At 43.0% G+C, this 22,684-nt stretch overlaps 2 protein-coding genes across 3 annotated transcripts in view; both read right to left on the bottom strand.

Moving 5' to 3' along the window:
• Window positions 1–55: 55 nt before the first annotated feature.
• On the bottom strand, window positions 56–8,112 carry slc25a11 (solute carrier family 25 member 11). The gene is made up of 8 exons (XM_077011559.1): window positions 7,907–8,112; window positions 6,957–7,109; window positions 4,562–4,768; window positions 3,537–3,627; window positions 3,099–3,189; window positions 2,571–2,670; window positions 2,356–2,407; window positions 56–1,642 (listed from the first exon to the last, which is right to left on the bottom strand). The coding sequence occupies exons 1-8, from the start codon at window positions 7,987–7,989 to the stop codon at window positions 1,487–1,489; spliced, it is 933 nt and encodes a 310-aa protein (XP_076867674.1). The 5' UTR covers window positions 7,990–8,112; the 3' UTR covers window positions 56–1,486.
• Window positions 8,113–11,515: 3,403 nt separating this feature from the next.
• LOC143518788 (voltage-gated potassium channel subunit beta-3) overlaps window positions 11,516–22,684 on the bottom strand; it is a 34,810-nt gene continuing 23,641 nt past the window's right edge. For both annotated transcript variants that reach the window (XM_077011557.1, XM_077011558.1), the window contains exons 2-14: window positions 21,349–21,392; window positions 21,173–21,210; window positions 20,926–21,005; window positions 19,351–19,395; window positions 18,359–18,403; window positions 17,617–17,660; window positions 17,419–17,505; window positions 17,030–17,115; window positions 16,786–16,906; window positions 15,362–15,456; window positions 14,741–14,861; window positions 14,448–14,536; window positions 11,516–14,191 (exon numbers count right to left, since the gene is read on the bottom strand). In XM_077011557.1, coding sequence (XP_076867672.1) covers window positions 14,102–14,191; window positions 14,448–14,536; window positions 14,741–14,861; window positions 15,362–15,456; window positions 16,786–16,906; window positions 17,030–17,115; window positions 17,419–17,505; window positions 17,617–17,660; window positions 18,359–18,403; window positions 19,351–19,395; window positions 20,926–21,005; window positions 21,173–21,210; window positions 21,349–21,392 — 985 coding nt within the window. In that variant the 3' untranslated portion in view covers window positions 11,516–14,101. The remainder of the gene's footprint in view (window positions 14,192–14,447; window positions 14,537–14,740; window positions 14,862–15,361; window positions 15,457–16,785; window positions 16,907–17,029; window positions 17,116–17,418; window positions 17,506–17,616; window positions 17,661–18,358; window positions 18,404–19,350; window positions 19,396–20,925; window positions 21,006–21,172; window positions 21,211–21,348; window positions 21,393–22,684) is intronic.

Here is a 22,684-nt window from a genome sequence, read left to right as displayed (position 1 = left end):
CTGCACGCTCGAAAGAGCCTGCATCTATACAGCAGAACCAGAAGAATCACAGCGCTCTTGTTCCAATGTGTCATTTTAATAACCTATTTTGTCTCACACCACAGCATTTACAGGGATCGTAGCTCAACCATCGACATAAAGAAAATAGATCTTGCAAAAAAATTATTTTCTCTATTGAGGGTGGCATTAATGTAAAGCATTTAGGTGGTAGAACAAATGTACAATGGCTTAAAACTGGATTTTCCTTCAGGTACTTTCTGAACAGAAATGACAAAGGATAAAATCTAAAGAACAAAATACTAATACTCTGAGCAGATTAACCATTAAAAAATTTGTGCAACTTGCTGAATCACTTAATAAATGTGAAAAAATGATAAACACATTCCATGAAACCTTGCATCCTTTCTCGATACGTCATCACATTAAAACACTGCAATGCAAACCCAATAACACCACCATACCCAAGTGTTAAATATGAGGTAATGAGATTTTTGTTAAAGGACACCTCCCCAACTAATAGGAGGTCTTGGTTTGTTTGCGAGGTCAAATAAATATTTTATTACAAATTCAAAGTGGCCTTTTCCAAAATCCTGTTCCTCTTTAAACTGTTACATGTGACTCATTTTACATCTCTTCATTTGTGCTTTCCTGGAGCTGAATGCCTAACACACATACATATTTGCTTCCAGTACAAACAGTAGAGGCTCATGAGATACACACTTACTCCCTTTCTCCCTCACACACACACACGCACACACACACACAGTTTCACACAAGGACTCATACCTAAATGAGCAGTTTCACAACAGCTAATTTCCATAAAAAATAAGCACATCAATAAGAGAAAGGTAATTGAAAACACTTTCTGTTACTGGCATTTTTTCCAGTCTGAAGTGGGTGGCACTGTGTGTGTGTGTGTTTGTGTGTGTGCAGGGTTTCACGTGTGGACAGATATGATCTAATGAGAGACATTAGCAAGAAACAATGAAATGAAATAGGAATACCCAGAGAGAAGAATAATTTGTGATCTAGTCTGCTCATGGATTCACTGGGTAAATGTGTCTCAGAAGCACTGAAGGGGGGGGGGGGGGGGTGTTTAAAAAAAAATAAAAATAAAAACCCAACCCAAACACACATACACAACTAATGTCAAGATGAGTGGAGAATCATAAGTGGGACAAACGGGCACCCGCCCCACCCCAGGGGGGAGAGAGCATGGAGAGCACACAGCATTCATCTGCTGGTCAGTGGGGGAGTCGCTGTGGTTGGGTGCTGTGCCAGTCCAAATGTCTACCTGTACCCTGGCACAGTGGAGGTTCCTGACCCAGGTCCCTGAGAGTTAGTGTGCACGTTGTGAATCAAGTCCAGCATCTTCGCCAGCAGAAGGATTGTGGCAGAGTAAGACTAGGATACGCACACCGACCCCTGGGGAGGGGATCTGGACATCCACTGGGCCAAGCGTGGGGGCAGGGTTCATCGTGGGGACCTATGAGTCCAGGAAGTAGATCCTGTAGAACTTGTTCATCTGCTCAAGGAAGATGAAGGTGAGGACCGTGTGGGGGCCGAGGCGGGCGTAGTAGGGTGTGAAGCCCTTCCACAGACTGAAGAAGCCTTCATTTCGCACCACCTTTAGCAACACATCCTACAGGGGAGGTAGAGCGAGACAAAGAAAGGAAGAAAAGGGGAGGAAAAAGACAGAGGGTGAGAAAGAAGAAGAAAGGGAAAGAGGGCAGAAAGAGAGAAAGATAAACAGATGGAGATGGAGAGCAGGATAAGGAGGGAGAGAAAAATGGGAGGGTACAAACAGGGAGGAGAAAGAAGGAGTTGAAAAAAAGACTAAAACAGTAAATCAAATAGTCTTCACTCTGCATTAGAGGTAAAAACCAATATTGTGGCTTGGCTTTTTGCTGAGGCAAGTTGAACATTAAATTAATCAAATTATACATATAAATAAAAGGGAGACTGTCAGCACACGTCAGAAATGCTAGAACAGCATTAAGTGCTCAGGCATTTACTGCAGTGCAGTAAAATCCTTAGCTTTTATTCTTTTCTCTTTGAGAATCTAACTCCTCCCTCTCCGTCTCTCCCTCCCTCCCTCTCCCTACTCCTCTCTCCATCTCACCACCTGAAATGCACTTGTCCCAGCCCATTTTCTTCTCTTTTAGAGTATGAGAGGCTTAGCCAAGTGAGAGAGTAGCGGATTGGAACATGACCCTTTCAAAGGGGAGGAGTACAACCAGCTAGACAGGTGGAGGAAGGTGCTAGCAACACCAAGGTCATGGGGTCAATCTCCCGAAAGCACGAAAATACCGCTACACCGTTACACTACACGAATGGCTGTACGAAGCTACTCACAAATCCATTCTTGTATTCTGGTTTGCCATCGATCATTCGCATGTTTTGAATCCTGAAACAAACAGGAAGACAGAAACACCGGACACATAAGCTCAAGACACCATGCACTGCTCTAAATGACATTGTCTCCTTAGTAAACACTGGCTACAGCTCAGCTGGTGACCACCACAGCCAGTTGGAGTGTGTAACACTGGAGTGGGATGTGTAGGAAGTACCTGGTTTTGGCAATGTCTACTGGCATAGAGGCTGCTGTGGTGACCAGTCCACTGATCATACTGGCACAGAAGTGACATAGGATATCATCTGAGAAATACCCTGGAAGTACGCAAGCATGCACACGCACACACACACGCACACACACACACTTTAATACAGATTATTATTCAGAAAAGAATATTTAAAATCAACATGACCAAGTGCGGTATAGATAATATCTGATCCCAGATTAGAGCAGTTTAATGTTCAGGACCACGTTCAGGGTGGAATTTAAATCAAATTCCCGTATAAAAACAGCAAAGTCGTGTCAAATCACAGCCGTAAGAGGCCACAAAGGAGGTGCCTGGAGTCCAGAGATCTGTAGAAAGTGAATTTCTGCAAATACAACATTTGGATCACTAAAAGGATCACTGTGAATTATGTTCCACGGGTTTGCTGTAAAGTTGCTCTCCATTTTAAGGAACAATATTTTCAGTTGGTGACTTAAAATCTGAAGTGTCCTTAAATAACAGTGAGTGAATCCTCACCTGTGTCCAGCAGGCCTTGTTTAGACTGGGAGTATGAAGCCAGCTGGGCTGCGTTCACTACCACTGCTCTAGTCATAGTGGGTACACAGCCCTAGAAAACACACACGCACGCACGCACGCACGCACGAACGCATGCACGAACGCACACACAAACAAACAAACAAAACACACAAGTATTACTGCCCTAGGCTAAACAAACACCTTTTTTCACTACTGCTCTGGCTAAGCATGATCACCTTTTGATTAAACAACTAATTAAGACATTGTGGCTAACCTACATGAAAACTGTATAGGTCTGTTAAGATGAATCTGTGTATTTAACCAGTATTTTTAATGAGGATTCACATTAACTATGCCAATGATTTAATACATTTAAGAGAAACTCATTCAAGTATACATCCACTAGCCTGCAAACACATTCCAGAGATGCACACTCACCCGCCAGAGTGTTGTGACCCCTTCCTCCCTGGTCATTCTAATGAGGGCATTAAAGACGTTTTTATAACCTCTCCTCTGGTCTGGGGGCAGACTGAGATATGAGAGGGAGAGAGAGAGAGAGAGAGAGAGAGAGAGAGGAGAGAGAGAGAGAGAGAGAGAGAGAGAGAGAGAGAGAGAGAGAGAGAGAGAGAGAGAGAGAGAGAGAGAGAGAGAGAGAGAGAGTGAGGGGTGGGTGGGGTAGAGCAAGAGTGTGAAAGAAAAAGTGTGAAAAACCTTCCCATTCAGGTCTTAATTTGAAAAACTGCTAAATTAATCTTATTTTACAGTGTATCAAAAATAATCACACATGATCTATTGTACCACTCGTGTATCAGAGGGTTTCCTTTCTCTCCTCGTTCCCCTATGAGGGCCCAGTCAACAGTTCCACTTCAGATCAGCTTATTTGCCATGATAACAGGAAAAGAACAGGCCTGATATTCTTTGTGTGTTCTACAACCAGAGGCTATTCTATTGGGCAGCTGGATCCAGCCAAGGATAGAGGCTCAAAAGGTTACTGCAAACTCAGGTGGATATAAAACACTTTCTGAAAACTGCCTTTTCTTAGGAAGGGCATTGAAACCCCTAAATTACTTCAGGTGTGCTACCCCAGTCACCCCACTTCTTAATGCATTACCTCTGAAATTAAATACCAACAATAGCGGTAATTAAAATTTTGGTTATAGAGGTATAATACATGGATAATTCAAGCAATGCTTATAAACAACACAATTAATGGATATCTAAATAATATATACATAATATCCAATATATCCAATAGATAAGCAAACACATTTACAGTTAATGTACATTAATATACATCAAACAGCCCTAAGCAAAATATGTCACAAGTAGCATCTGGCATTCCTGCCTGCTATACAGATGATGGGGTGTAACATATGATCACCACATGAACGAATATGACCTCAGTCACAGGGGAGTCCGACAGCCAATCAACAGTGTGTTTTGGGTTCTGGTTCTGGCCTTACCGCCCGTCTGCGGTCATGCGGATGAGCGCCACCTCGGCGGGGGTGCCCACGAACGCGCCTGTCGCTCCCGCGGTCATGCCAATCAACGCCTTCATGAAAAAGTTGGGCGGGGTGCCGTCCGCTTTGGTCATCTTCTCAAACAGGATGGTGTAGATGCCCAGACGTGTGGTAGTGTACGTGGCCTGTCTCAGCAGCCCGGCTGAAAGACTGGGGCCAGGGATGGGGCCAGGATCGGGGAGTGAGGGGGAGAATGAGAGTCGTAAGGCAGAGGAGGCAGTAAAACCATCGGTAAAAACAGTTTTCATGTAGATATCCACAGAAAATCTCATCTTGGACAAGCAAGAGTTAATCTGTGATCAGCTTTGCTGCATTAAGATATTTTCATCATCAGGCCATGCCCTCTTTTTGGTCTGGCCGTTTCCCATTTAACATCCATGCTCTAGACAAGTACAATACACACAAATACACCTGATACAGTAAGAGTCTCCATTTAACATTTCAGAAGGTATCTACACGATCCACAGTGCACATAACCCTCAAACATTCTGTCATGATAAAAAAAATCCTCGCAAAGGAGATAAAAGGTCTCATATTATTCCACTGTAAATACTAGGCCTGTCACGATAAAAAAATTTTCAGAACGATATATTGTCCGAGAAATTATTGCGATAAACGATAATATTGTCATTTTAAAGTGCCATTATAGAATTTTTTTCTTGCTTCTGGGCTCCCCAAATGAGCTTTAAGACAATGTGCCACAATAATATAGTAGCATAATACAATTACACCAGTTTGCAGTAATGTAATGTATTGTAAAGCTCAAGTATGGTATCATATTTGAGCTTGAACACATATCTGTAGTGGCAGAGTAAAATGAGATGTCTTTAATCTCCTTCAGAATGCCATCTTTCACTTCATTATATAAGGTTGGAAGGGCAGTTTGGGAGATATAGGTTTTCTTTGGCAGTTCATACTACTTGTCAAATCTTTGCAGCATATTTATAAATGTTTTCTTTTCGACCTTATTTAACGGCAGCATCTCTGGCTATATAGCGAGTTAAGGCTGGTTTATACTTGACGCGTCGCAAGGGTCCACGCGGCGAAAAAGACGTAATCGCAGTGGCTCTGCCCGTATGCGAATTTTGTAACTTCGAGCGCGCCGCAACTGAGGGCAATGAACAAAGTCATGTTTGCAGGGTTTATACATCTTTACAAGGTGGAATTAAAACACTTGTACGTCACTTGAAGAATGAATTGAAAACTCATATTTTGAATGAGAACAGTGTTAATATCCATCAACAACATTAACCCCAACAGGTCAATAACCCCTCAATGTCAACTACCCCACAGCCAATTACCCCTCAGCAGTAATTGCCCCAAACAGCTAAACTACCTCTTAACCGCAACAACCCCATTAATCTAATAGCCTTCAAGAATATTAAGGTCCATTTCAATATTTCCCAGTACGTTAAACTTAATTAAGTTAAATATTTATACATATACTCAAAATAATTCACTTTTTATCACATTTAATGGTTGTTTATTTAAAAAAACGCCCGATCTTAACGTCTTCACGTTCTCTCATGTTTCGTCCTGGAATTACAAGAGGCTCGTATTTGTTAACGTAATACAAGAGAACTGTTCAGTCAGACAGATATTTGTTGTGAAATTAACAAATTCCAGCACTTTTCAAACCTGAAACACAAAGCAACATTAAACTTCGTCAGGTAAATGTTCTTTCCCCCGTGTTTGAGGGGTGTTTCTTTATACTACCACATATCGTTTCAAACAACACTGCAAAGAATGTGACGCGGCAAGTATAAACGCTTCCACCGTTCGTGGAGGTTCGTGCGAGGTGGGCGGAGTCGCGCTACGGTCACTATAATATACAACCATTAAATAATGTGATAAAAAGCGAATTATTTCTAATTATATCATTTCGAGTCCTATTAGCCTCGAATACGTTCGTGAGCGAACACATCTCCACCTGTGTGTGTGGAGGCACTGTTATTGACGCATACGCTCTCCATGTACTGCACTCATTTCCTAACCGGTAGGTGTCGCTCTCTGATCACAGATTTGTCTTCCCTTAAGGGGGGAGGGGGTGCGAGAGAGCAGCACTGCGTGCCTTTCTGAAATCTAACGTAGTTGCGGTTTACTCTCATGTAAACAAATTTGCACGGAAACCCAATGGTCAATTATGGACATCAGCAAAAATGATCGTGGTTTAAAAAATGATCGTACGATAAGTCTATAATGTAATTATCGCGACAGGCCTAGTAAATACATATGTGCTATCCCATCAGCGAGGCTAGAAGTGACCTGCTAATCATCACCCTCCATCACCCTAACTGCCCCATCATTCTATCTGCCCCATCCCCAGTGTTGCCCTCACCCAGTGTAGATGCCACGGATGCCCTCGTTGCGGAGGATGCTGGCTACGGCGTGCAGACTGGTCTTATATTCACGTGCCTTTGAACCCTGACCACTCAACTGCATCCTGTTCTTCACCAGGTCCAAGGGTTGCACAAACACCGTGGCAGCCATACTGAGAGGATGGGAGAAAGGGAGAGGGAGAAATGGAGCAAGAGAAGAAACAGAGAGATTATTCATTTTGGAGGCATCACCAACAGCACGTTTAGTTATTTTCTGGAATTCAGTGTAAACCGAATGGAAGCACACCCTTCCACTGATCTTTTTTTTTTTTTTTACCAAATTTTTAACTTTTACACCTGTTTTAAACCTGACCCATTTATTCTGGGTTAGGCGGGTTGATTTTGGATGTTTGCCAAGGCCTCACATAACATGCTAAAATAAATACTGCAACCCTCCAAACAAAAAAATGCACACACAGGCATACACCACAAACAACAGTAAAGCTCTCCTACCGGTGAAAGGGTGAACCTTTCAGCTTAGACTCATATCACTTTAAAATGATACAGTCCATACTGGTCAGGTTTTGCTCTTTTATACGTGTTCTGGCACAGGACACCTCAACAAATGACCGGTGTGGTATATACAGTACAACGTGTACTAGTACGTGGCGTATTCGGCACCACAGGACATTCCTCACATCTGTGACATTCAGCCTCACACTGACACGCACGCCTGGGGCTGCCTAGCGAAGGAGGCCGACCGGTAGGTGGCCGACCGGTTTTTGAGGAGCCTTCAAAATGACTTTAGAACAGAATTTAAACGGAAACGCGACAGCTTATGCGGTATAAATGTGCAGCTTGGTGAAGGGGAAGGTAACTGGCACGGCGGACATTTAGCGCCCTGGCTGACCGTTACCCTCCCGACTCTCCCGGTCCACAAAAGCGGAGCCGCCGCTTCTACTTTACCTACCCGGCCAAGCCCCCGAACAGGAACTTGATGGACTTGGGAGAGGTTTTGGGCTTGGGTTTGGCTGCGTCCGATGCGGCTGCCATGTCTAAGTTGTTTTGAGTCTCTCGGACACTTCAGCTCGGGTCAGGGAATCTCCGTATTCCGCTATATCAAAGCCAATGCCGTATTTGAGCAAGGTGACACACGCAGGGACCGCGCACGTCGATAGGAAAATAGCTGGACCAATGGGGAGAGAGGATTTTAGTCACCGGGACCGCGCACGTAGATATGAAAACAGCTGGACCAATGGGAAGGGAGGATTTTAGTCACCGGTTCGAGTACGCGCATGACGCCCAAACCGTTGTCTTTAAAGAGATATATACACGTCTGTTGCAACTCTAACCAATAGTTCGCATAAGGTTTGTTGTTGAAGCTGATATAGGAACAGTTAATATCAGTGAGAATGAAAAGTCAATAAAAAGTTATTGCGGCTTATGGGTTATTTTAGTTAGGCTTAGATAATCTCACCTTTCAAGTTCATATGGGACGGAATTCGCTGATAAAATATTGTAGGTAAAAGCAGATTATATATTATAAAGTAGTTCCCGACCCTCTTGTTGTGAGTGAATAGAGAGGGGAGAAGACAGCGAGATTCAGGTTTAATATGAATGCTGATGGTAATTCCTGCAGTTGGGCTGGGTTGTTTAATTCATGTTGAGCTTCAACAGCCACATCTGTTCATGTAATTCTGCTTCCCTGAGATGGACAGACACCAGACTACTGACTGTTCACAGGTGTGCTTGGACAGACACCAGACTACTGACTGTTCACAGGTGTGCTTGGACAGACACCAGACTACTGACTGTTCACAGGTGTGCTTGGACAGACACCAGACTACTGACTGTTCACAGGTGTGCTTGGACAGACACCAGACTACTGACTGTTCACAGGTGTGCTTTTATTTACACACACACACCCGCATTCACTCACACAATAGCTTTATCTCTCCCAACACATCTCTGTATAAGATATATTTTAGCTTCACTGTCATTTGAAATGTGTGTGTGTGTGTGCAGAGTACATTTGAGACATACATGAAAGGGGGTGAGTGAAAGAGAAAAAGGTGACGATGTATGTCCAATATCGTGCAGCCCTAGTATGAGTATCTCAACTGTTATACAAACCTGTAAGTGCTGTAACAGGTAGCCAGTGACAACTGCAGGGCTTATTTCCATCACCACAGTACTAGTATTGTTATCCCAACGTCTCAAACACACAGCATTCTTGTATTACTGGATTTGTTTGGTACAGTGGGATGCAAAAGTTTGGGCACCCTTGTTAATTGTCCTGATTTACCTTTATAAATCATTGAATGTTTGGATAAAAAAAATAGTTAAAAATATCATATAGGGGACAAACACAGTGATATTTGAGAGGTGAAATGAAGTTTATATCATTTACAGAAAGTGTGCAATAATTGTCTAAATAAAAATATGCAGGTGCGTAAGTTTGGGCACTGTTGTCATTTTATTTATTTCAAAACCTTGAAAACAAAGATTGTTCACCGTTATGGTTTAGGGGAAGGATACAGAAAGCTATGTCAGAGATTTCAGCTTTCAGTCTCCAGTGTGAGAAACATTGTGAGAAAATGGAAGAAGACAGGTACAGTTCAAGTCAAGGCTTGAAGTGGCAGACCAAGCAAAATCTCGAATTAACAGAAGCGAAGGATGTTGAGAACAGTCAGAGTCAACCCACAGACCAGCACCAAAGACCTACAACATCATCTTGCTACTGATGGTTCATTCAACTATTCGGCGCACTTTACACAAGGAGATGTTGTATGGGAGAGTGAAGCAGAGGAAGCCTTTTCTCCACCCACATCACAAACAGAGCTGCGTGAGGTTTGCTAAAGCACATTTGAACGAGCCAGCTTAATTTTTGATGAAAACAAAATAGAGTTATTTGGCCATAACAAGGGCCGTTATGCATGGAGGAAAAAGAACACATCACTCCAAGAAAAACATTTGCTACCTACAGTAAAATTTGGTGGTGGTTCCATCATGCTGTGGGGCTGTGTGGCCAGTACAGGGACTGGGAATCTTGTTAAAGTTGAGGGACGCGTGGATTCCAATCAATATCAGCAGATTCTGGAGACCAATGTCCAGGAATCAGTGAAGAAGCTGAAGCTGCACCGGGGATGGATCTTCCAACAGGACAACGACCCTAAACACTGCTCAACATCTACTAAGGCATTCATGCAGAGGAACAAGTATAACGTTCTGGAATGGCCATCTCAGTCCCCAGACCTGAATATTATTAAAAAGCTGTGGTGTCGCTTAAAGAGAGCTGTCCATGCTCGGAAACCATCAAACCTGAATGAACTAGAGATGTTTTGTAAAGAAGAATGGTCTGAAATACCTTCAGCCACAATCTAGACTCTCATTCGAAGCTATAGAAGCGTTTAGAGGCGAAAGGTTATTTCTGCGAAAGGAGGATCTACAAAATATTAAGTTAAGGTTTTTTTTTTGGGTGCCCAAACTTACGCACCTGCCTATTTTTATTTAGACAATTATTGCACACTTTCTGTAAATCATATAAACTTCATTTCACCTCTCAAATATCACTGTGTTTGTCCCCTATATGATATTTTTAACTGATTTTTTAAAATCCAAACATTCAATGATTTATAAAAGTAAATTTACAAGGGTGCCCAAACTTTCGCATCCCACTGTATGTCAATTGACTTTGCTATAGGCTAGGGGCTACAGGTATGTTTTGCTATGCCTACTGATAAACCATGACCTCAGCAGCCAAAAACCCAGATATGTCATTTGGTTCTTAGAAAGTGTTAAAAGCACATTCTTAAATATGCTTTTGCATTTTTACATTCACATATATAAACACAACACACACACACACACCCACAAACACTCTGATTTGAATGCACTTATGCATTTGTCACATGCATGTGCACACATTCACATTCACACACTCACACATTCATACACACACACTCCCACATTCATACACTCACACACACATACACTCACACACACATACACTCACACATTCATACACTCACACATTCATACACTCACACACACATACACTCACACATTCACACACTCACACACTTGCAGAGTTGTACAGAATGTGTGAGTAGAGTTCCATCAGTATTCAGTAAGACGCACAGTAAACTCAACAGTGCGTGAAGCTCACAGCTGCTAACAGCAACCAGTGTAATACACAGGATGTCTGTGTACGTGTGTGTGGGTACATACTGTATACATCTTTACCCTGTTGTTTATAGGTATTGCTATAATCTCTGGACACAATGTTTCACATAAACCGCCCCAGTCATTCTCTCTTTCTCTCTCTCTTTCTAGCCTCCAGTATAATTCAGATGTGTGTTTATGTATGTGTTTATGTATGTGTGTGTGTGTGTATGTGTGTGTGTGTGCCCTATCTGAGTCCTTATACATGGCTGTGGTACTGGCATTTTTGTGCTCTGCCCATGTCTGTATGGATGTGACAATGTGCGTAGAGATTTGGTGTCTCACAAACCCACCACAGACCCACATGGCTACAGAAGAGGCTATAAAAAAACCACACAGTGACAGCGGCTTCGTTCAGACATTTTTAAAGGCAAGCAAGATACATTCGGTACAGGGCTTGGTTGTTTTTTTTTTCTTGGTGCAAGACAGTAAGGTAGAAGAGATACAGGCAGAGTTATTTAGGAGGTGTGTGCTCTAAATGTGTATGTACATGGCTTGGTTCACTGTCCGTTGTACTATGGTCCTGTTAACACCATTACAGCAACATAAAAAATAAGGACAGTCATACAACCATCTCAAAGCATTTCCATCTTCCCATTTTAACATGAGCCAAGCATTTGCAAAGCACTTTCTCATAACCAACAGTATTTACATTAGATATTGACTATTATGAACATAAACATGTGTTTGGACCAACCAGTCTGCCTAAGGAACTGTGGACTATTTTCACCAGTAAAGGGATTTGCATCATTGCGGAAATGCTGCACTGAAATACTGGAACCAGATCTGCTTGTTCATCCAAAACTTAACAGTCAACCCTTACAATAGACACAAGGAAGCTGGTCTGAAAACATCATATAAGGGCAAAACTTAGTAGTACTGTCTGCATCAGAGGGTCCTGGTCAAATCCATGGGGAACCCAAGTCAGTTCAGATTTGATTTATGCTCCCTTTGCCAACACAGCTGGGCCAAAGCTCATTTACCAGCCCCAGGTGTCCCTGCAACTGAATCAGAGTATCATTCCAGACCAGCTGGGCATCTTTAGTGGCCACATCGGAGTCTGCGCACCTACGGATCAATAATCCGGCAGCCTATTTCCACAGTAGTCTAATAACAGGCCCCAATATGAGGAGGTGCTTTCTCACGTCCTGCAATGTTCTCTACTTTAAAGTTTGGTTTTGTTCCTCAAGCGTGCACATGTAACCAGAGGGGAGAAGACCAGATGCTCCTTTCCACTGTTGCTGGGCAGATCGTCTCCTGCACGGGTGGCGTTCTCCATGGCGTTCCCCGCGTGGGCATGTGACTTGGGAGAGCGGTCTGCAACGTGGCCATGAGCACGATGAGTTGGCGGAATAAAAATCCCAGTGCGCTGTACATGTCCACCAGCAGATAAGGTCTGGAAATAAACCCCGCCCCCATTTGTCCACAAGCCCACCCCCGGTCCGAAGACACCCGTCTCAGTCCCCAGCTCAGCCTGAACACATGCACGTCTCTCTCCACCTGTCCGCTTCCTTTGTGGCTCACTGCCTTAGGCAGTCCAGGCTGATGTCTGTGATGGCTGGAGGCGTGTGTTTGCTACCTGTGCTGGGTGATGGGGCGGGGAGGGGCGGGGCAGGGCAGGGTGGGCGGGGTCTGAGTGGGCAGCACCTGTGGTCTCACCTTCAGGTGAGCTCCTCTTTTCAATAAGATACTGCACTGCTTAAGCCACAGCTAACACAAAACTGCCTCTACCTAGGCGTCCTAGCAACTGAGCAATAGACTAGTTTGTGACAGTCTGAAGCATCTAATGTCCCTGCCCTGTATGGTGTCAAGCGAAGCAGTACACACACACACACACACACACACACACACACACACACACACCCACACACACACACACACACACACACACACACAAATACACACAATCACTGTGGAAATACTCTTCACATAATAGCTGTCATTGATGTAATTAATGTCTCACATAGCTATGTTAGCACAGTTCTCCGGTCACATTAACCTTTGACTTTTTGCGACCTTTGACCTGGTTGGTTTAGTACAAAAAACAAGGTCCGAGGACGTGAATGAGAAGTTGAATAACTCTTTACCAGAGAAGGCGCAACACACACACACACACACACACACGCACACACACATCCTTCTAACTGGGCAGTGGGGACTCTTTTAAAGGGACATGCGCACAGTTTGATTTGAACAGGGTGAGAGAACAGGGGAGGAAGATGAAGGAAGACTCTGAAGAAGGTCTGCGCACGTGGCATCTGGGGGCATCCCCCCCCCCCCCCCCCCCCCCCCAAGTTTTGCTGCTTGAGTTTGTCTCCTTCATTTGCGGTGACCTGCCGTGACCCAGCAGACCGCACACATACTGCTGCACAGCATTCTGTGACGGGAAGCAGCTTTCTTCATCGCCCTTCCTCTGTCTTCCTCCCCAGGAAGTGTTACTTCTGGAAGACAGACAGCTGATGCACTCTCTCACTCTCCCTCCCTCCCTCTCTGTCTTTCTCTCTCTCTCTCTCTCTCTGTCCAGATGAGTAAATAACAGGATACTACAGCTTTATTTTAGAGTTCTTATGTCTCTTCTTTTTCTTGGTGTTTGTAGAGATTTAGAGTAAGATATTGTTGTTTTCTTTTGTTTTCTTTCTTTAGAGGTGTAGTTATATATTATTTATAAAAGGTCAGGACTAGTGAGGCTGAATGGGTTAGGATCTAGTTTGGGTTACGTGGGCTCAGTAATGGTTTAATAGTCCTGTTTCTGATGGGACCAGGTCCAGGACTGGTTCTGTTCTGGAAGCCCAATAGTGAGAAGAGCCATGCGGGGAGATGCAGTACACAGGAAGGGAAGAAAGGGAAAGGCCTCCGTTTCTCATCCACACTTCTTCTCTTCCGGCCAAACTCATGCTCTCTTTCTCTCTTTTTCTCTGTCTCTCATTATCTCGTTCTCTCTTCATGCACGGGACTCTTTCTTGGCATGGGGCTTATTCCCCAGCAGAGTGTCGATCTCACCAACCGTCTGAGGGGTCATCTGAGAGAGCACCTAGACAGTGAGAAAGTGGACATAATGTATGTCAGAATGTTCATGTAAGCTTGTCGAGGTGTGTATGTGAACCTTATTAGAATTTCTTGAAGAGGCTTTGTATTAGACATCACGTAGCCGCCCACAGCTATGTCCAAGTAATATTTGTGCCTGAGTGTGTGCTTGTGTGTGTGTGTGTGTGTTTGTGTGTGTGTGTGTGTGTGTGTGTGTGTGTGTGTGTGTGGGTTTGTGTGCAGAGTGTATAACGTGGGTTTACCCGCAGGGCTCCTAAATTCTCTAGTAGCTGTTCAGTATTTGAAACGCCCAGTAGAACAGAACTAACACCTTCACTGCGCAAACACCATGCTGAGAGAATGAGAGACACAAAAAGAGAAAGAGAGAGAGGACAAGAGAAAGAGAGAGAGGACAAGAGAAAGAGAGGTAACAGGGACAAAAAAGAGAGAACAAGAGGAAAACAACAGGGGGTTAGAGAGAAATGACAGACCATATTTGGCGTATTAAATATTTCTCATGCTGATGGAGGCACTAACACAGTGGAAATGCACTGACCAATGGCAAGCTGTGCGGCAGTGCAGCCCAGCCGGTTGGCCAGCAGGTGGAGCTCTTTAATCTTTCCAAGCTGTCTGCGGCCATCTTCACTGTGCACTCGTTCCTTCAGCCACTGATAACCCTGAGGCACACACACACACACACACACACACACACACACACACACACACACACACACACACACACACACACACACACACACACTTTAATTAAAGTGTGGGAACCTTCTGCAGACCAGCGCATTTTTGCACTGTTAAATACTGTTATAACTACAACTAATATAAAAAAATGTCATTATGTGAACATTTGGAAAAGAAAACATTTATGCAAAAATGTGCACACAAGAACACACACCTATACAAAACACATACTTAAATCCTTTTTTAAAAAACATTTACAGTGACTGGTATCTGACATCTTTGAAATAATTGACACTAATATTTGAAGTGCTGCTATGATGTGGCAGACGCTCTTATACACTGGAATACACAAATGCAGATTAACACAAGCCTACACACTAGTGACAGCTGCCCTGACATCACTGAATATCAAGTTGAGGGGAGTCCATATGGAAGCAGGGGGGAGCGGTAAGCAAAGGAGGCAGCACACATTATGACTCACTTTCATCGCAGCTCTAGAACATTCTGGAACACCATCACTGTATTTTCCTGTGATCAGCCCACATGCGAGAGGGGACCAGGTCATAGCTCCAACACCTAATCGGGGGTGGGGGGTGGACAGAGAGAGAGAGAGAGAGATGAAAAATGCATTCACAGTGAAATGAAAGTGATGTGACTGATGCTTTTCATCAAGCAGGAAAATGAAAGGAATCAGCCCAGCACCGATGGAGGAACAGAACCAGGGGGAGATGGCCTGGATATTTAGGCTTACAATCCATTAAACATTCCAAACAGAGATGCAAACTGGTTTAAATTCACTGTTGTTTTGAGAAGATGTGATTTGTTTTTTTCTCTATATTCTAGGGTTAATGTCACTTGTGTGGCTGTAGACATGCTTCTTTTTTAAACTAAAATATCCTTCATTCTGCACACATCACCATCAATAATCAAAAAACAGCAGAACTTTTGTCAAAACACCAAAAGTGACATTCATCAAAAGAATGTGAAAGAAAATCAAAAGTACAAAAGAAAATACCAGTATTACAGTGCCACTACACCCATAGAGTATATTGCCAAAAGAAATATGTAGAGAGATACTTTGTATTAACTATACATATCCTATTCATTTATACAGTACAGACAAGACAAGACACATAGTTACAGTCTATATAACAATATTGTATAAATAATTTTTATATATATATAAAACATAAATATTTTAGTCTAACTAGAACATTATATGGACCAACACTGAAGTCTGACTAAAGGGCAATGTGTACACCTTGTATAGTGAATCCAGAGTGAATGTGAATCCAGAGTGAATGTGACTCCAGTGTGAACATGAATCCAGTGTGAATGTGACTCCAGTGTGAATGTGAATCTAGAGTGAATATGACTCCAGTGTGAATGTGAATCTAGAGTGAATGTGACTCCAGAGTGAATGTGACTCCAGTGTGAATATGAATCCAGTGTGAATGTGGCTCCAGAGTGAATGTGAATCCAGTGTGAATGTGACTCCAGTGTGAATGGGACTCCAGTGTGACTGTGACTCCAGTGTGAATGTGAATCCAGTGTGAATGTGACTCCAGAGTGAATGTGAATCCAGTGTGAATGTGAATCCAGTGTGAATGTGACTCCAGTGTGAATGTGAATCCAGAGTGAATGTGACTCCAGTGTGAATGTGAATCTAGTGTGTATGTGACTCCAGTGTGACTGTGACTCCAGTGTGAATGTGACTCCAGTGTGAATATGAATCCAGTGTGAATGTGAATCCAGTGTGAATGTGAATCCAGAGTGAATGTGAATCCAGAGTGAATGTGACTCCAGTGTGAATGCGACTCCAGTGTGAATGTGACTCCAGTGTGAATGTGAATCTAGAGTGTATCTGTTGCCCCTGTGTTGTTGGGGCAGGTGGGATCAACTAACCAATCTTGTGGTAGAGCTCAGGTAGCTGCACCTCCACCTTCTCTCTCTGGAAGTAGTGGTACTCAGCCTGCTCACACACCGGCGGGATCAGGTTAAACTGGCGAGCCACAGAATACGCCTCCTAGTGGGAGGATGGGGAACACCAGCGGAGCAGGAAGACAGAGAGCAGTAGTTGTAGTAATGGTAGTAGGTGGAGTGGGCCACTGTAAAGAGTGTAACTGGTGGAGGGAGGGACAGGTCGTACCATGATCTCCATGCCGCTCCAGCGTGATGTCCCCCAGTACATGGCCATGCCTTGGTTTATCACGAATGTCATTGCACGCACCACCTCTGCAAAACACACACACACACACACACACACACACACACACACACACACACACACACACACACACACACACACACACACACACACACCATGCTCACATTTATATTAAATAAATGCACATTGTGTGTCTCTGTGTGATTTATGGGATTTGAAGCTACACTGGCTTTAGCATGAAATATTGTAATAAAAAGAAAGTAAGTGTAAGTGTAAGTACATCTGAAAAGTAGGACTGTTTGTACAGTATAAGCACTGTTATTATTATTAATATTATTATTATTATTGTAAGTTTTTCAACAGTAATTCACCTTCCATGGGACTGTTGACATCATTTCGATTGGCAAAGACAATGTCCACATAGTCCAACTGAAGTCTGGACAAAGAACCTCGAAGACCTGAGAAGAATTACAACACCCACGTCAATGTTTCTTGGAACTCTTCTTCCACATATACATCATTATCTCCACAATAACACCATTATCATCTCAATGTGAACAGCACGCTACCTTCGATAATGTGCTTCCTGGACAAACCTCTCTCTGTCTCCGCCCTGCAGGTAGCAGAAAGAAGTGTCACAGAACTGGTGAGACCAGAACTGACAAAGCACATGACATTAGCTTCTCCCCGCACAAAACTTATATTTTCCTGAAACTATATGTATTTATACATTTCACATTGCCTCATTTCCCTAAAAGTCTAAAAACATGAACACAAACTGCAAATCCCCATGACTCTTATGCTAAATGAATCCCTGTCAATCTGTATTAAAACCAACCAATGGTATTTTTTGGATCATAACACATCACATGACCAGATCTTCATCAGAACTAAAACACTGATTTGCTTAATGAAAAACACGAGCAGTTTATGAGGCTTGTGTATTTTGCATTTTCATTGCTAAGAGTTCTGCTCAATAAATGTCAAGGATCATTTATTACACACATGCGCATACAAAAGCGTAGTGAAGCACTTCGCTTGCACAGCTGATGAAGGACCTTTGTCCGGAACGTCCTGTTTTCCTATCTGCCTGAAACCTCTGTACCTCACTACAATTTTGACTACCTCTACATCTTTTCCTATAGTACTCACAATCACACACACATACATGCATACACACTTGAGTTGGTAAAGTGTTGTGAATAACCTTGACATAGTCATTGGAAATTTGATTTTCATTGGTAAGTAATTATGTTTTGAGTTCCAGTTGTGGGTGAACTATTGCAACAACTGTAAATATTAAACACTTACTGTCCGCCCCAGTAGATCTTGGTGGTTATTACGAAACTAGATCTCCTGTAAATATCATCCAATATAAGAGTTAATTACCAAAAATTAAGTATCATTTTGCATTCCAACACAACTGATGTACATCACATTGATGTTCTGTATTCATATTAATTTATAACAGTGAGAAACACATTAATTCTGTAGTTTCCTTGTATGTAACATATTAGACATGTTGTATGCAATATTTTGTACATAGAAATACTGTTTTCAATTATTTACGTAAACAAAATAACATTGTGTTATTACTTGTCAGAGCCTGCCCCTGACTCCTCCCCTGGGTTCATCTGTGTGTATGTGTGTTTATGGGTGTGTTTCTGTGTGTGTGTGTGTGTGTGTGTGTGTGTGTGTGTGTGTGTGTGTGTGTGTGTGTGTGTGTGTGTGTTCATCTGTGTCATTTGTCACACCTGTCACTTGTCTCGTAACCGTTGTGTGTTGCACTTGGGTCTTGTTTATGTTAGAGTATTTATTGTGTGTCTTGTTTATGTTAGAGTATTTAATGTGTGTCTTGTTTATGACAGAGTATTTAATGTGTGTCTTGTTTATGTTAGAGTATTTAATATGTGTCAATGTTGTGCTTGTCACTCGTCTATATTCAAGCCTAGTGTCTATGTGTCTCATATGCTATGGTCTGTCTAAATAAACGTTGGTGAGAAACCCTACGTCTCAGCCTCGGCTCCTGCCTCTCCCCTCATTACAATACTGAAATGATTGGCATTTTTGCATGTGTCATATTGGCCAGAAATATAGTATTAAGATATTTGAACCCAAAGAGGGAAATGAACAAATTATGCGTTAACTTCAAAAGAGAGAGATGACTCTACTAGATGTTGAGGTAAATATGTGACACAAGCAGCTTGGTCCCGCAGGTCCCGCAGGTCCCGCGGGGTTATTGGAAAGCACTCGAGTGGCAGGTGGAAGTAAATATGATGGACGGGGATGCAGGGCTCACTCACCTCCACCCTTTCTTCTTAATAATATTACCTAGAGTAATTTCAGCCCTGCAGAGACGAGAGAGAGAGAGAGAGAGAGAGAGAGAGAGAGAGAGAGAGAGAGAGAGAGAGAGAGAGAGAGAGAGAGAGAGAGAGAGAAGAACCCCAAAGAACAAAGGAGAATAGAAGAAAAAGAAGTAGGTAAAAGAGAAGAGAGCCTCGGTAAGGAGACGGCCTCTGGAGCTTAGACATGCCACAGCAACCCCCAGGTGACCACATCAAACACTCACATCTAGCAGAACCTCTCTGAGTAGAGGTGATTAGCCTGGAACGTACATTCATTATGGTAGCTCACTCACTTTCAACGAAATGCCATGTGTTAACATTAGATAAAACAATTATAGGCCATTTTTCATATAGTTTATCCTTACAGTTTATTATTAATAACAGTAGCAACTTAGTAAGGTAATTGTTAAGATGTTTTATTTAGTTGGAAAATAATTATTTCACATTACTTGCATATAGCTCAGAAAAAAAGTAATGCAGCAGTGCATATGTCTAATGTAGGAAGGATTTGGTGTGGAATATGTAGGGGATTTGGTGTGGAATATGTAGGAAGGATTTGGTGTGGAATATGTAGGGGATTTGGTGTGGAATATGTAGGAAGGATTTGGTGTGGAATATGTAGGGGATTTGGTGTGGAATATGTAGGGGATTTGGTGTGGAATATGTAGGGGATTTGGTGTGGAATATGTAGGAAGGATTTGGTGTGGAATATGTAGGAAGGATTTGGTGTGGAATATGTAGGAAGGATTTGGTGTGGAATATGTAGGGGATTTGGTGTGGAATATGTAGGAAGGATTTGGTGTGGAATATGTAGGAAGAATTTGGTGTGGAATATGTAGGGGATTTGGTGTGGAATATGTAGGAAGGATTTGGTGTGGAATATGTAGGAAGGATTTGGTGTGGAATATGTAGGGGATTTGGTGTGGAATATGTAGGGGATTTGGTGTGGAATATGTAGGAAGGATTTGGTGTGGAATATGTGTAGGGGATTTGGTGTGGAATATGTAGGGGATTTGGTGTGGAATATGTAGGGGATTTGGTGTGGAATATGTAGGAAGGATTTGGTGTGGAATATGTAGGAAGGATTTGGTGTGGAATATGTAGGAAGGATTTGGTGTGGAATATGTAGGAAGGATTTGGTGTGGAATATGTAGGGGATTTGGTGTGGAATATGTAGGAAGGATTTGGTGTGGAATATGTAGGAAGAATTTGGTGTGGAATATGTAGGGGATTTGGTGTGGAATATGTAGGAAGGATTTGGTGTGGAATATGTAGGAAGGATTTGGTGTGGAATATGTAGGAAGGATTTGGTGTGGAATATGTTATGAAGTCATCATAAAATCCTATTTTAAATGGGCTAAAAATCCCATTGTTATTTAAAAAATGTTTTTTCAACACAGGAAAAGGGAACAGAAGGAGCTGATGATGGACAACTCACCAATTCCCTCTCCTATAAATCTATGCCTTTTGGACACACACACACACACACACACACACACACACACACACAACCAAGCCCAACTGTGAACTTACCTGCCTGAAGCATACACCTCTGCAGTATCAAAGAGGTTCACACCATTCTCATATGCTATGGTCATCAGGTTCTCAGCCATCTGAAAGCAGACACACAAAGATACACATAAAACCACACACACACACACACACATACACACACACACACAAGCATACACACACAGGCCTACACACACACACAAGCATACACACACAGGCCTACACGCACATACAGTAAGCATACATAACGTGCGACAGTAATAGTCACCTCATCAGAAATCTGGGAGCCAAAGGTCACCCACGTCCCTGTAAAAGTGGAAAGGGAAAGACAAATGAAGGAAGCAGCAAATATAGAACCTGACTGTGGGACAGGAAGGCACTGAATGAATAATGGAGAAATTATTACATAATTCAAACAAAAGCCAAAGGTTGTGCTTCACTAACCAAGTCCCAAACAAGACACACGGAGCCCAGATTTCCCCAGGTTTCTGTGTTAGAGAGAGAGAGAGAGAGAGAGAGAGAGAGAGAGAGAGAGAGAGAGAGAGAGAGAGAGAGAGAGAGAGAGAGAGAGAGAGAGAAACTTTATGTAAACTTTATTTTAAACATTTCTCTGTAGTGTCTTTGCTGTTCCGTTCTCGTTGTGGGTAAGTGACCTTGACGCAAACCTTTGGTGTCCCGTTACCGGGTTTTTCTTACAGCCATGTCCCGAGGGCGACACTCTCCCCCGTCCCTTTAAGTCACGCTTCGCTGCGCCCAGCTAGCATGCTCGTGCACTGCGGACTCATGTGGGCTTGGAGTGAACAGGTCAAGCACCGCCACACAGGAGCCAAACGGTCCGTATTTATCACGCCAGACAGGCGAGAGACGTCGCGGCAGAAGTGGCGGAGCAAGTTTGTGGTGATGTTCTTCTCAACACCCATTTGAGTGGTCTCCCTGTCAACTGGTATTACAAACCTCAAAACACACTTCTTTCTGGAAAAATGAAACATTCTTCCATGTGTTCCTGAACGAATATTCTTATTTTCAGTGTGAGAGACCTGAAGTTTGTATTTTGAAAAACGTTTTTAATCTGTTTCATTGTCGCGCAGCTCGGCCACCAGCAGCATGGAGGCAGTTGATGGCTGATGGGTGCGCGCGCGAGCGGCATCACATCTTTTTCATCTTTGCCGCGTTTTGCACCGCTGCCCGCATTCGCGCCTCGCGCCTGTCCAACCCCCCCCGATCATTTGCGACAGAACGAGACAGACTGTCAGCGTGTTTCAATCCAGCCGGCACGCTATGTGTTCTTTCTCCGTATACGCGGCTATTTTTATTCGCCTGGCTCGGCTATTTTTAGAAACGATGCGCATATGTGCGCATTTGTTGTATCTCTCGTGTGTATGTCTGTGCGCGCATGTGTGATCCCAGTATTGGTTATTCGTAACATTATTGTAGATATATTGCCAGCTTGAGAATTGAGATATGTTTTAATTAGGCTCGTGAATCATTAATATAATCTAAAAAAGCAAAGCGAAGGCGCATCTCTTCATTATGGTGGAGCATGAAAACTGAGAAAGCGCGCGCAGGAATATGCTGAAAACAATAATGCTCCACTATGCGTGACAAACATTTTCCCTTTCATCTGTGGTATATTTCAGTATCAGAGCGCGCGCGCGCACACACACACACACACACACACACACACAGTTTGTGCTGTATCTGCCTATTTATGGTTGTAAAATCTCTGTCCACTCTCCTCATTCTTCTGTTCTTCATACAGTCCTTCACTGTTCATCTATTC

Source organism: Brachyhypopomus gauderio, chromosome 7 (genome assembly GCF_052324685.1).
Source record: "Brachyhypopomus gauderio isolate BG-103 chromosome 7, BGAUD_0.2, whole genome shotgun sequence".
Taxonomy (NCBI): Eukaryota; Metazoa; Chordata; class Actinopteri; order Gymnotiformes; family Hypopomidae; genus Brachyhypopomus; species Brachyhypopomus gauderio.
Note: the sequence above shows the minus strand (reverse complement) of the source record. Positions and strands in the feature narration are given on the sequence as shown.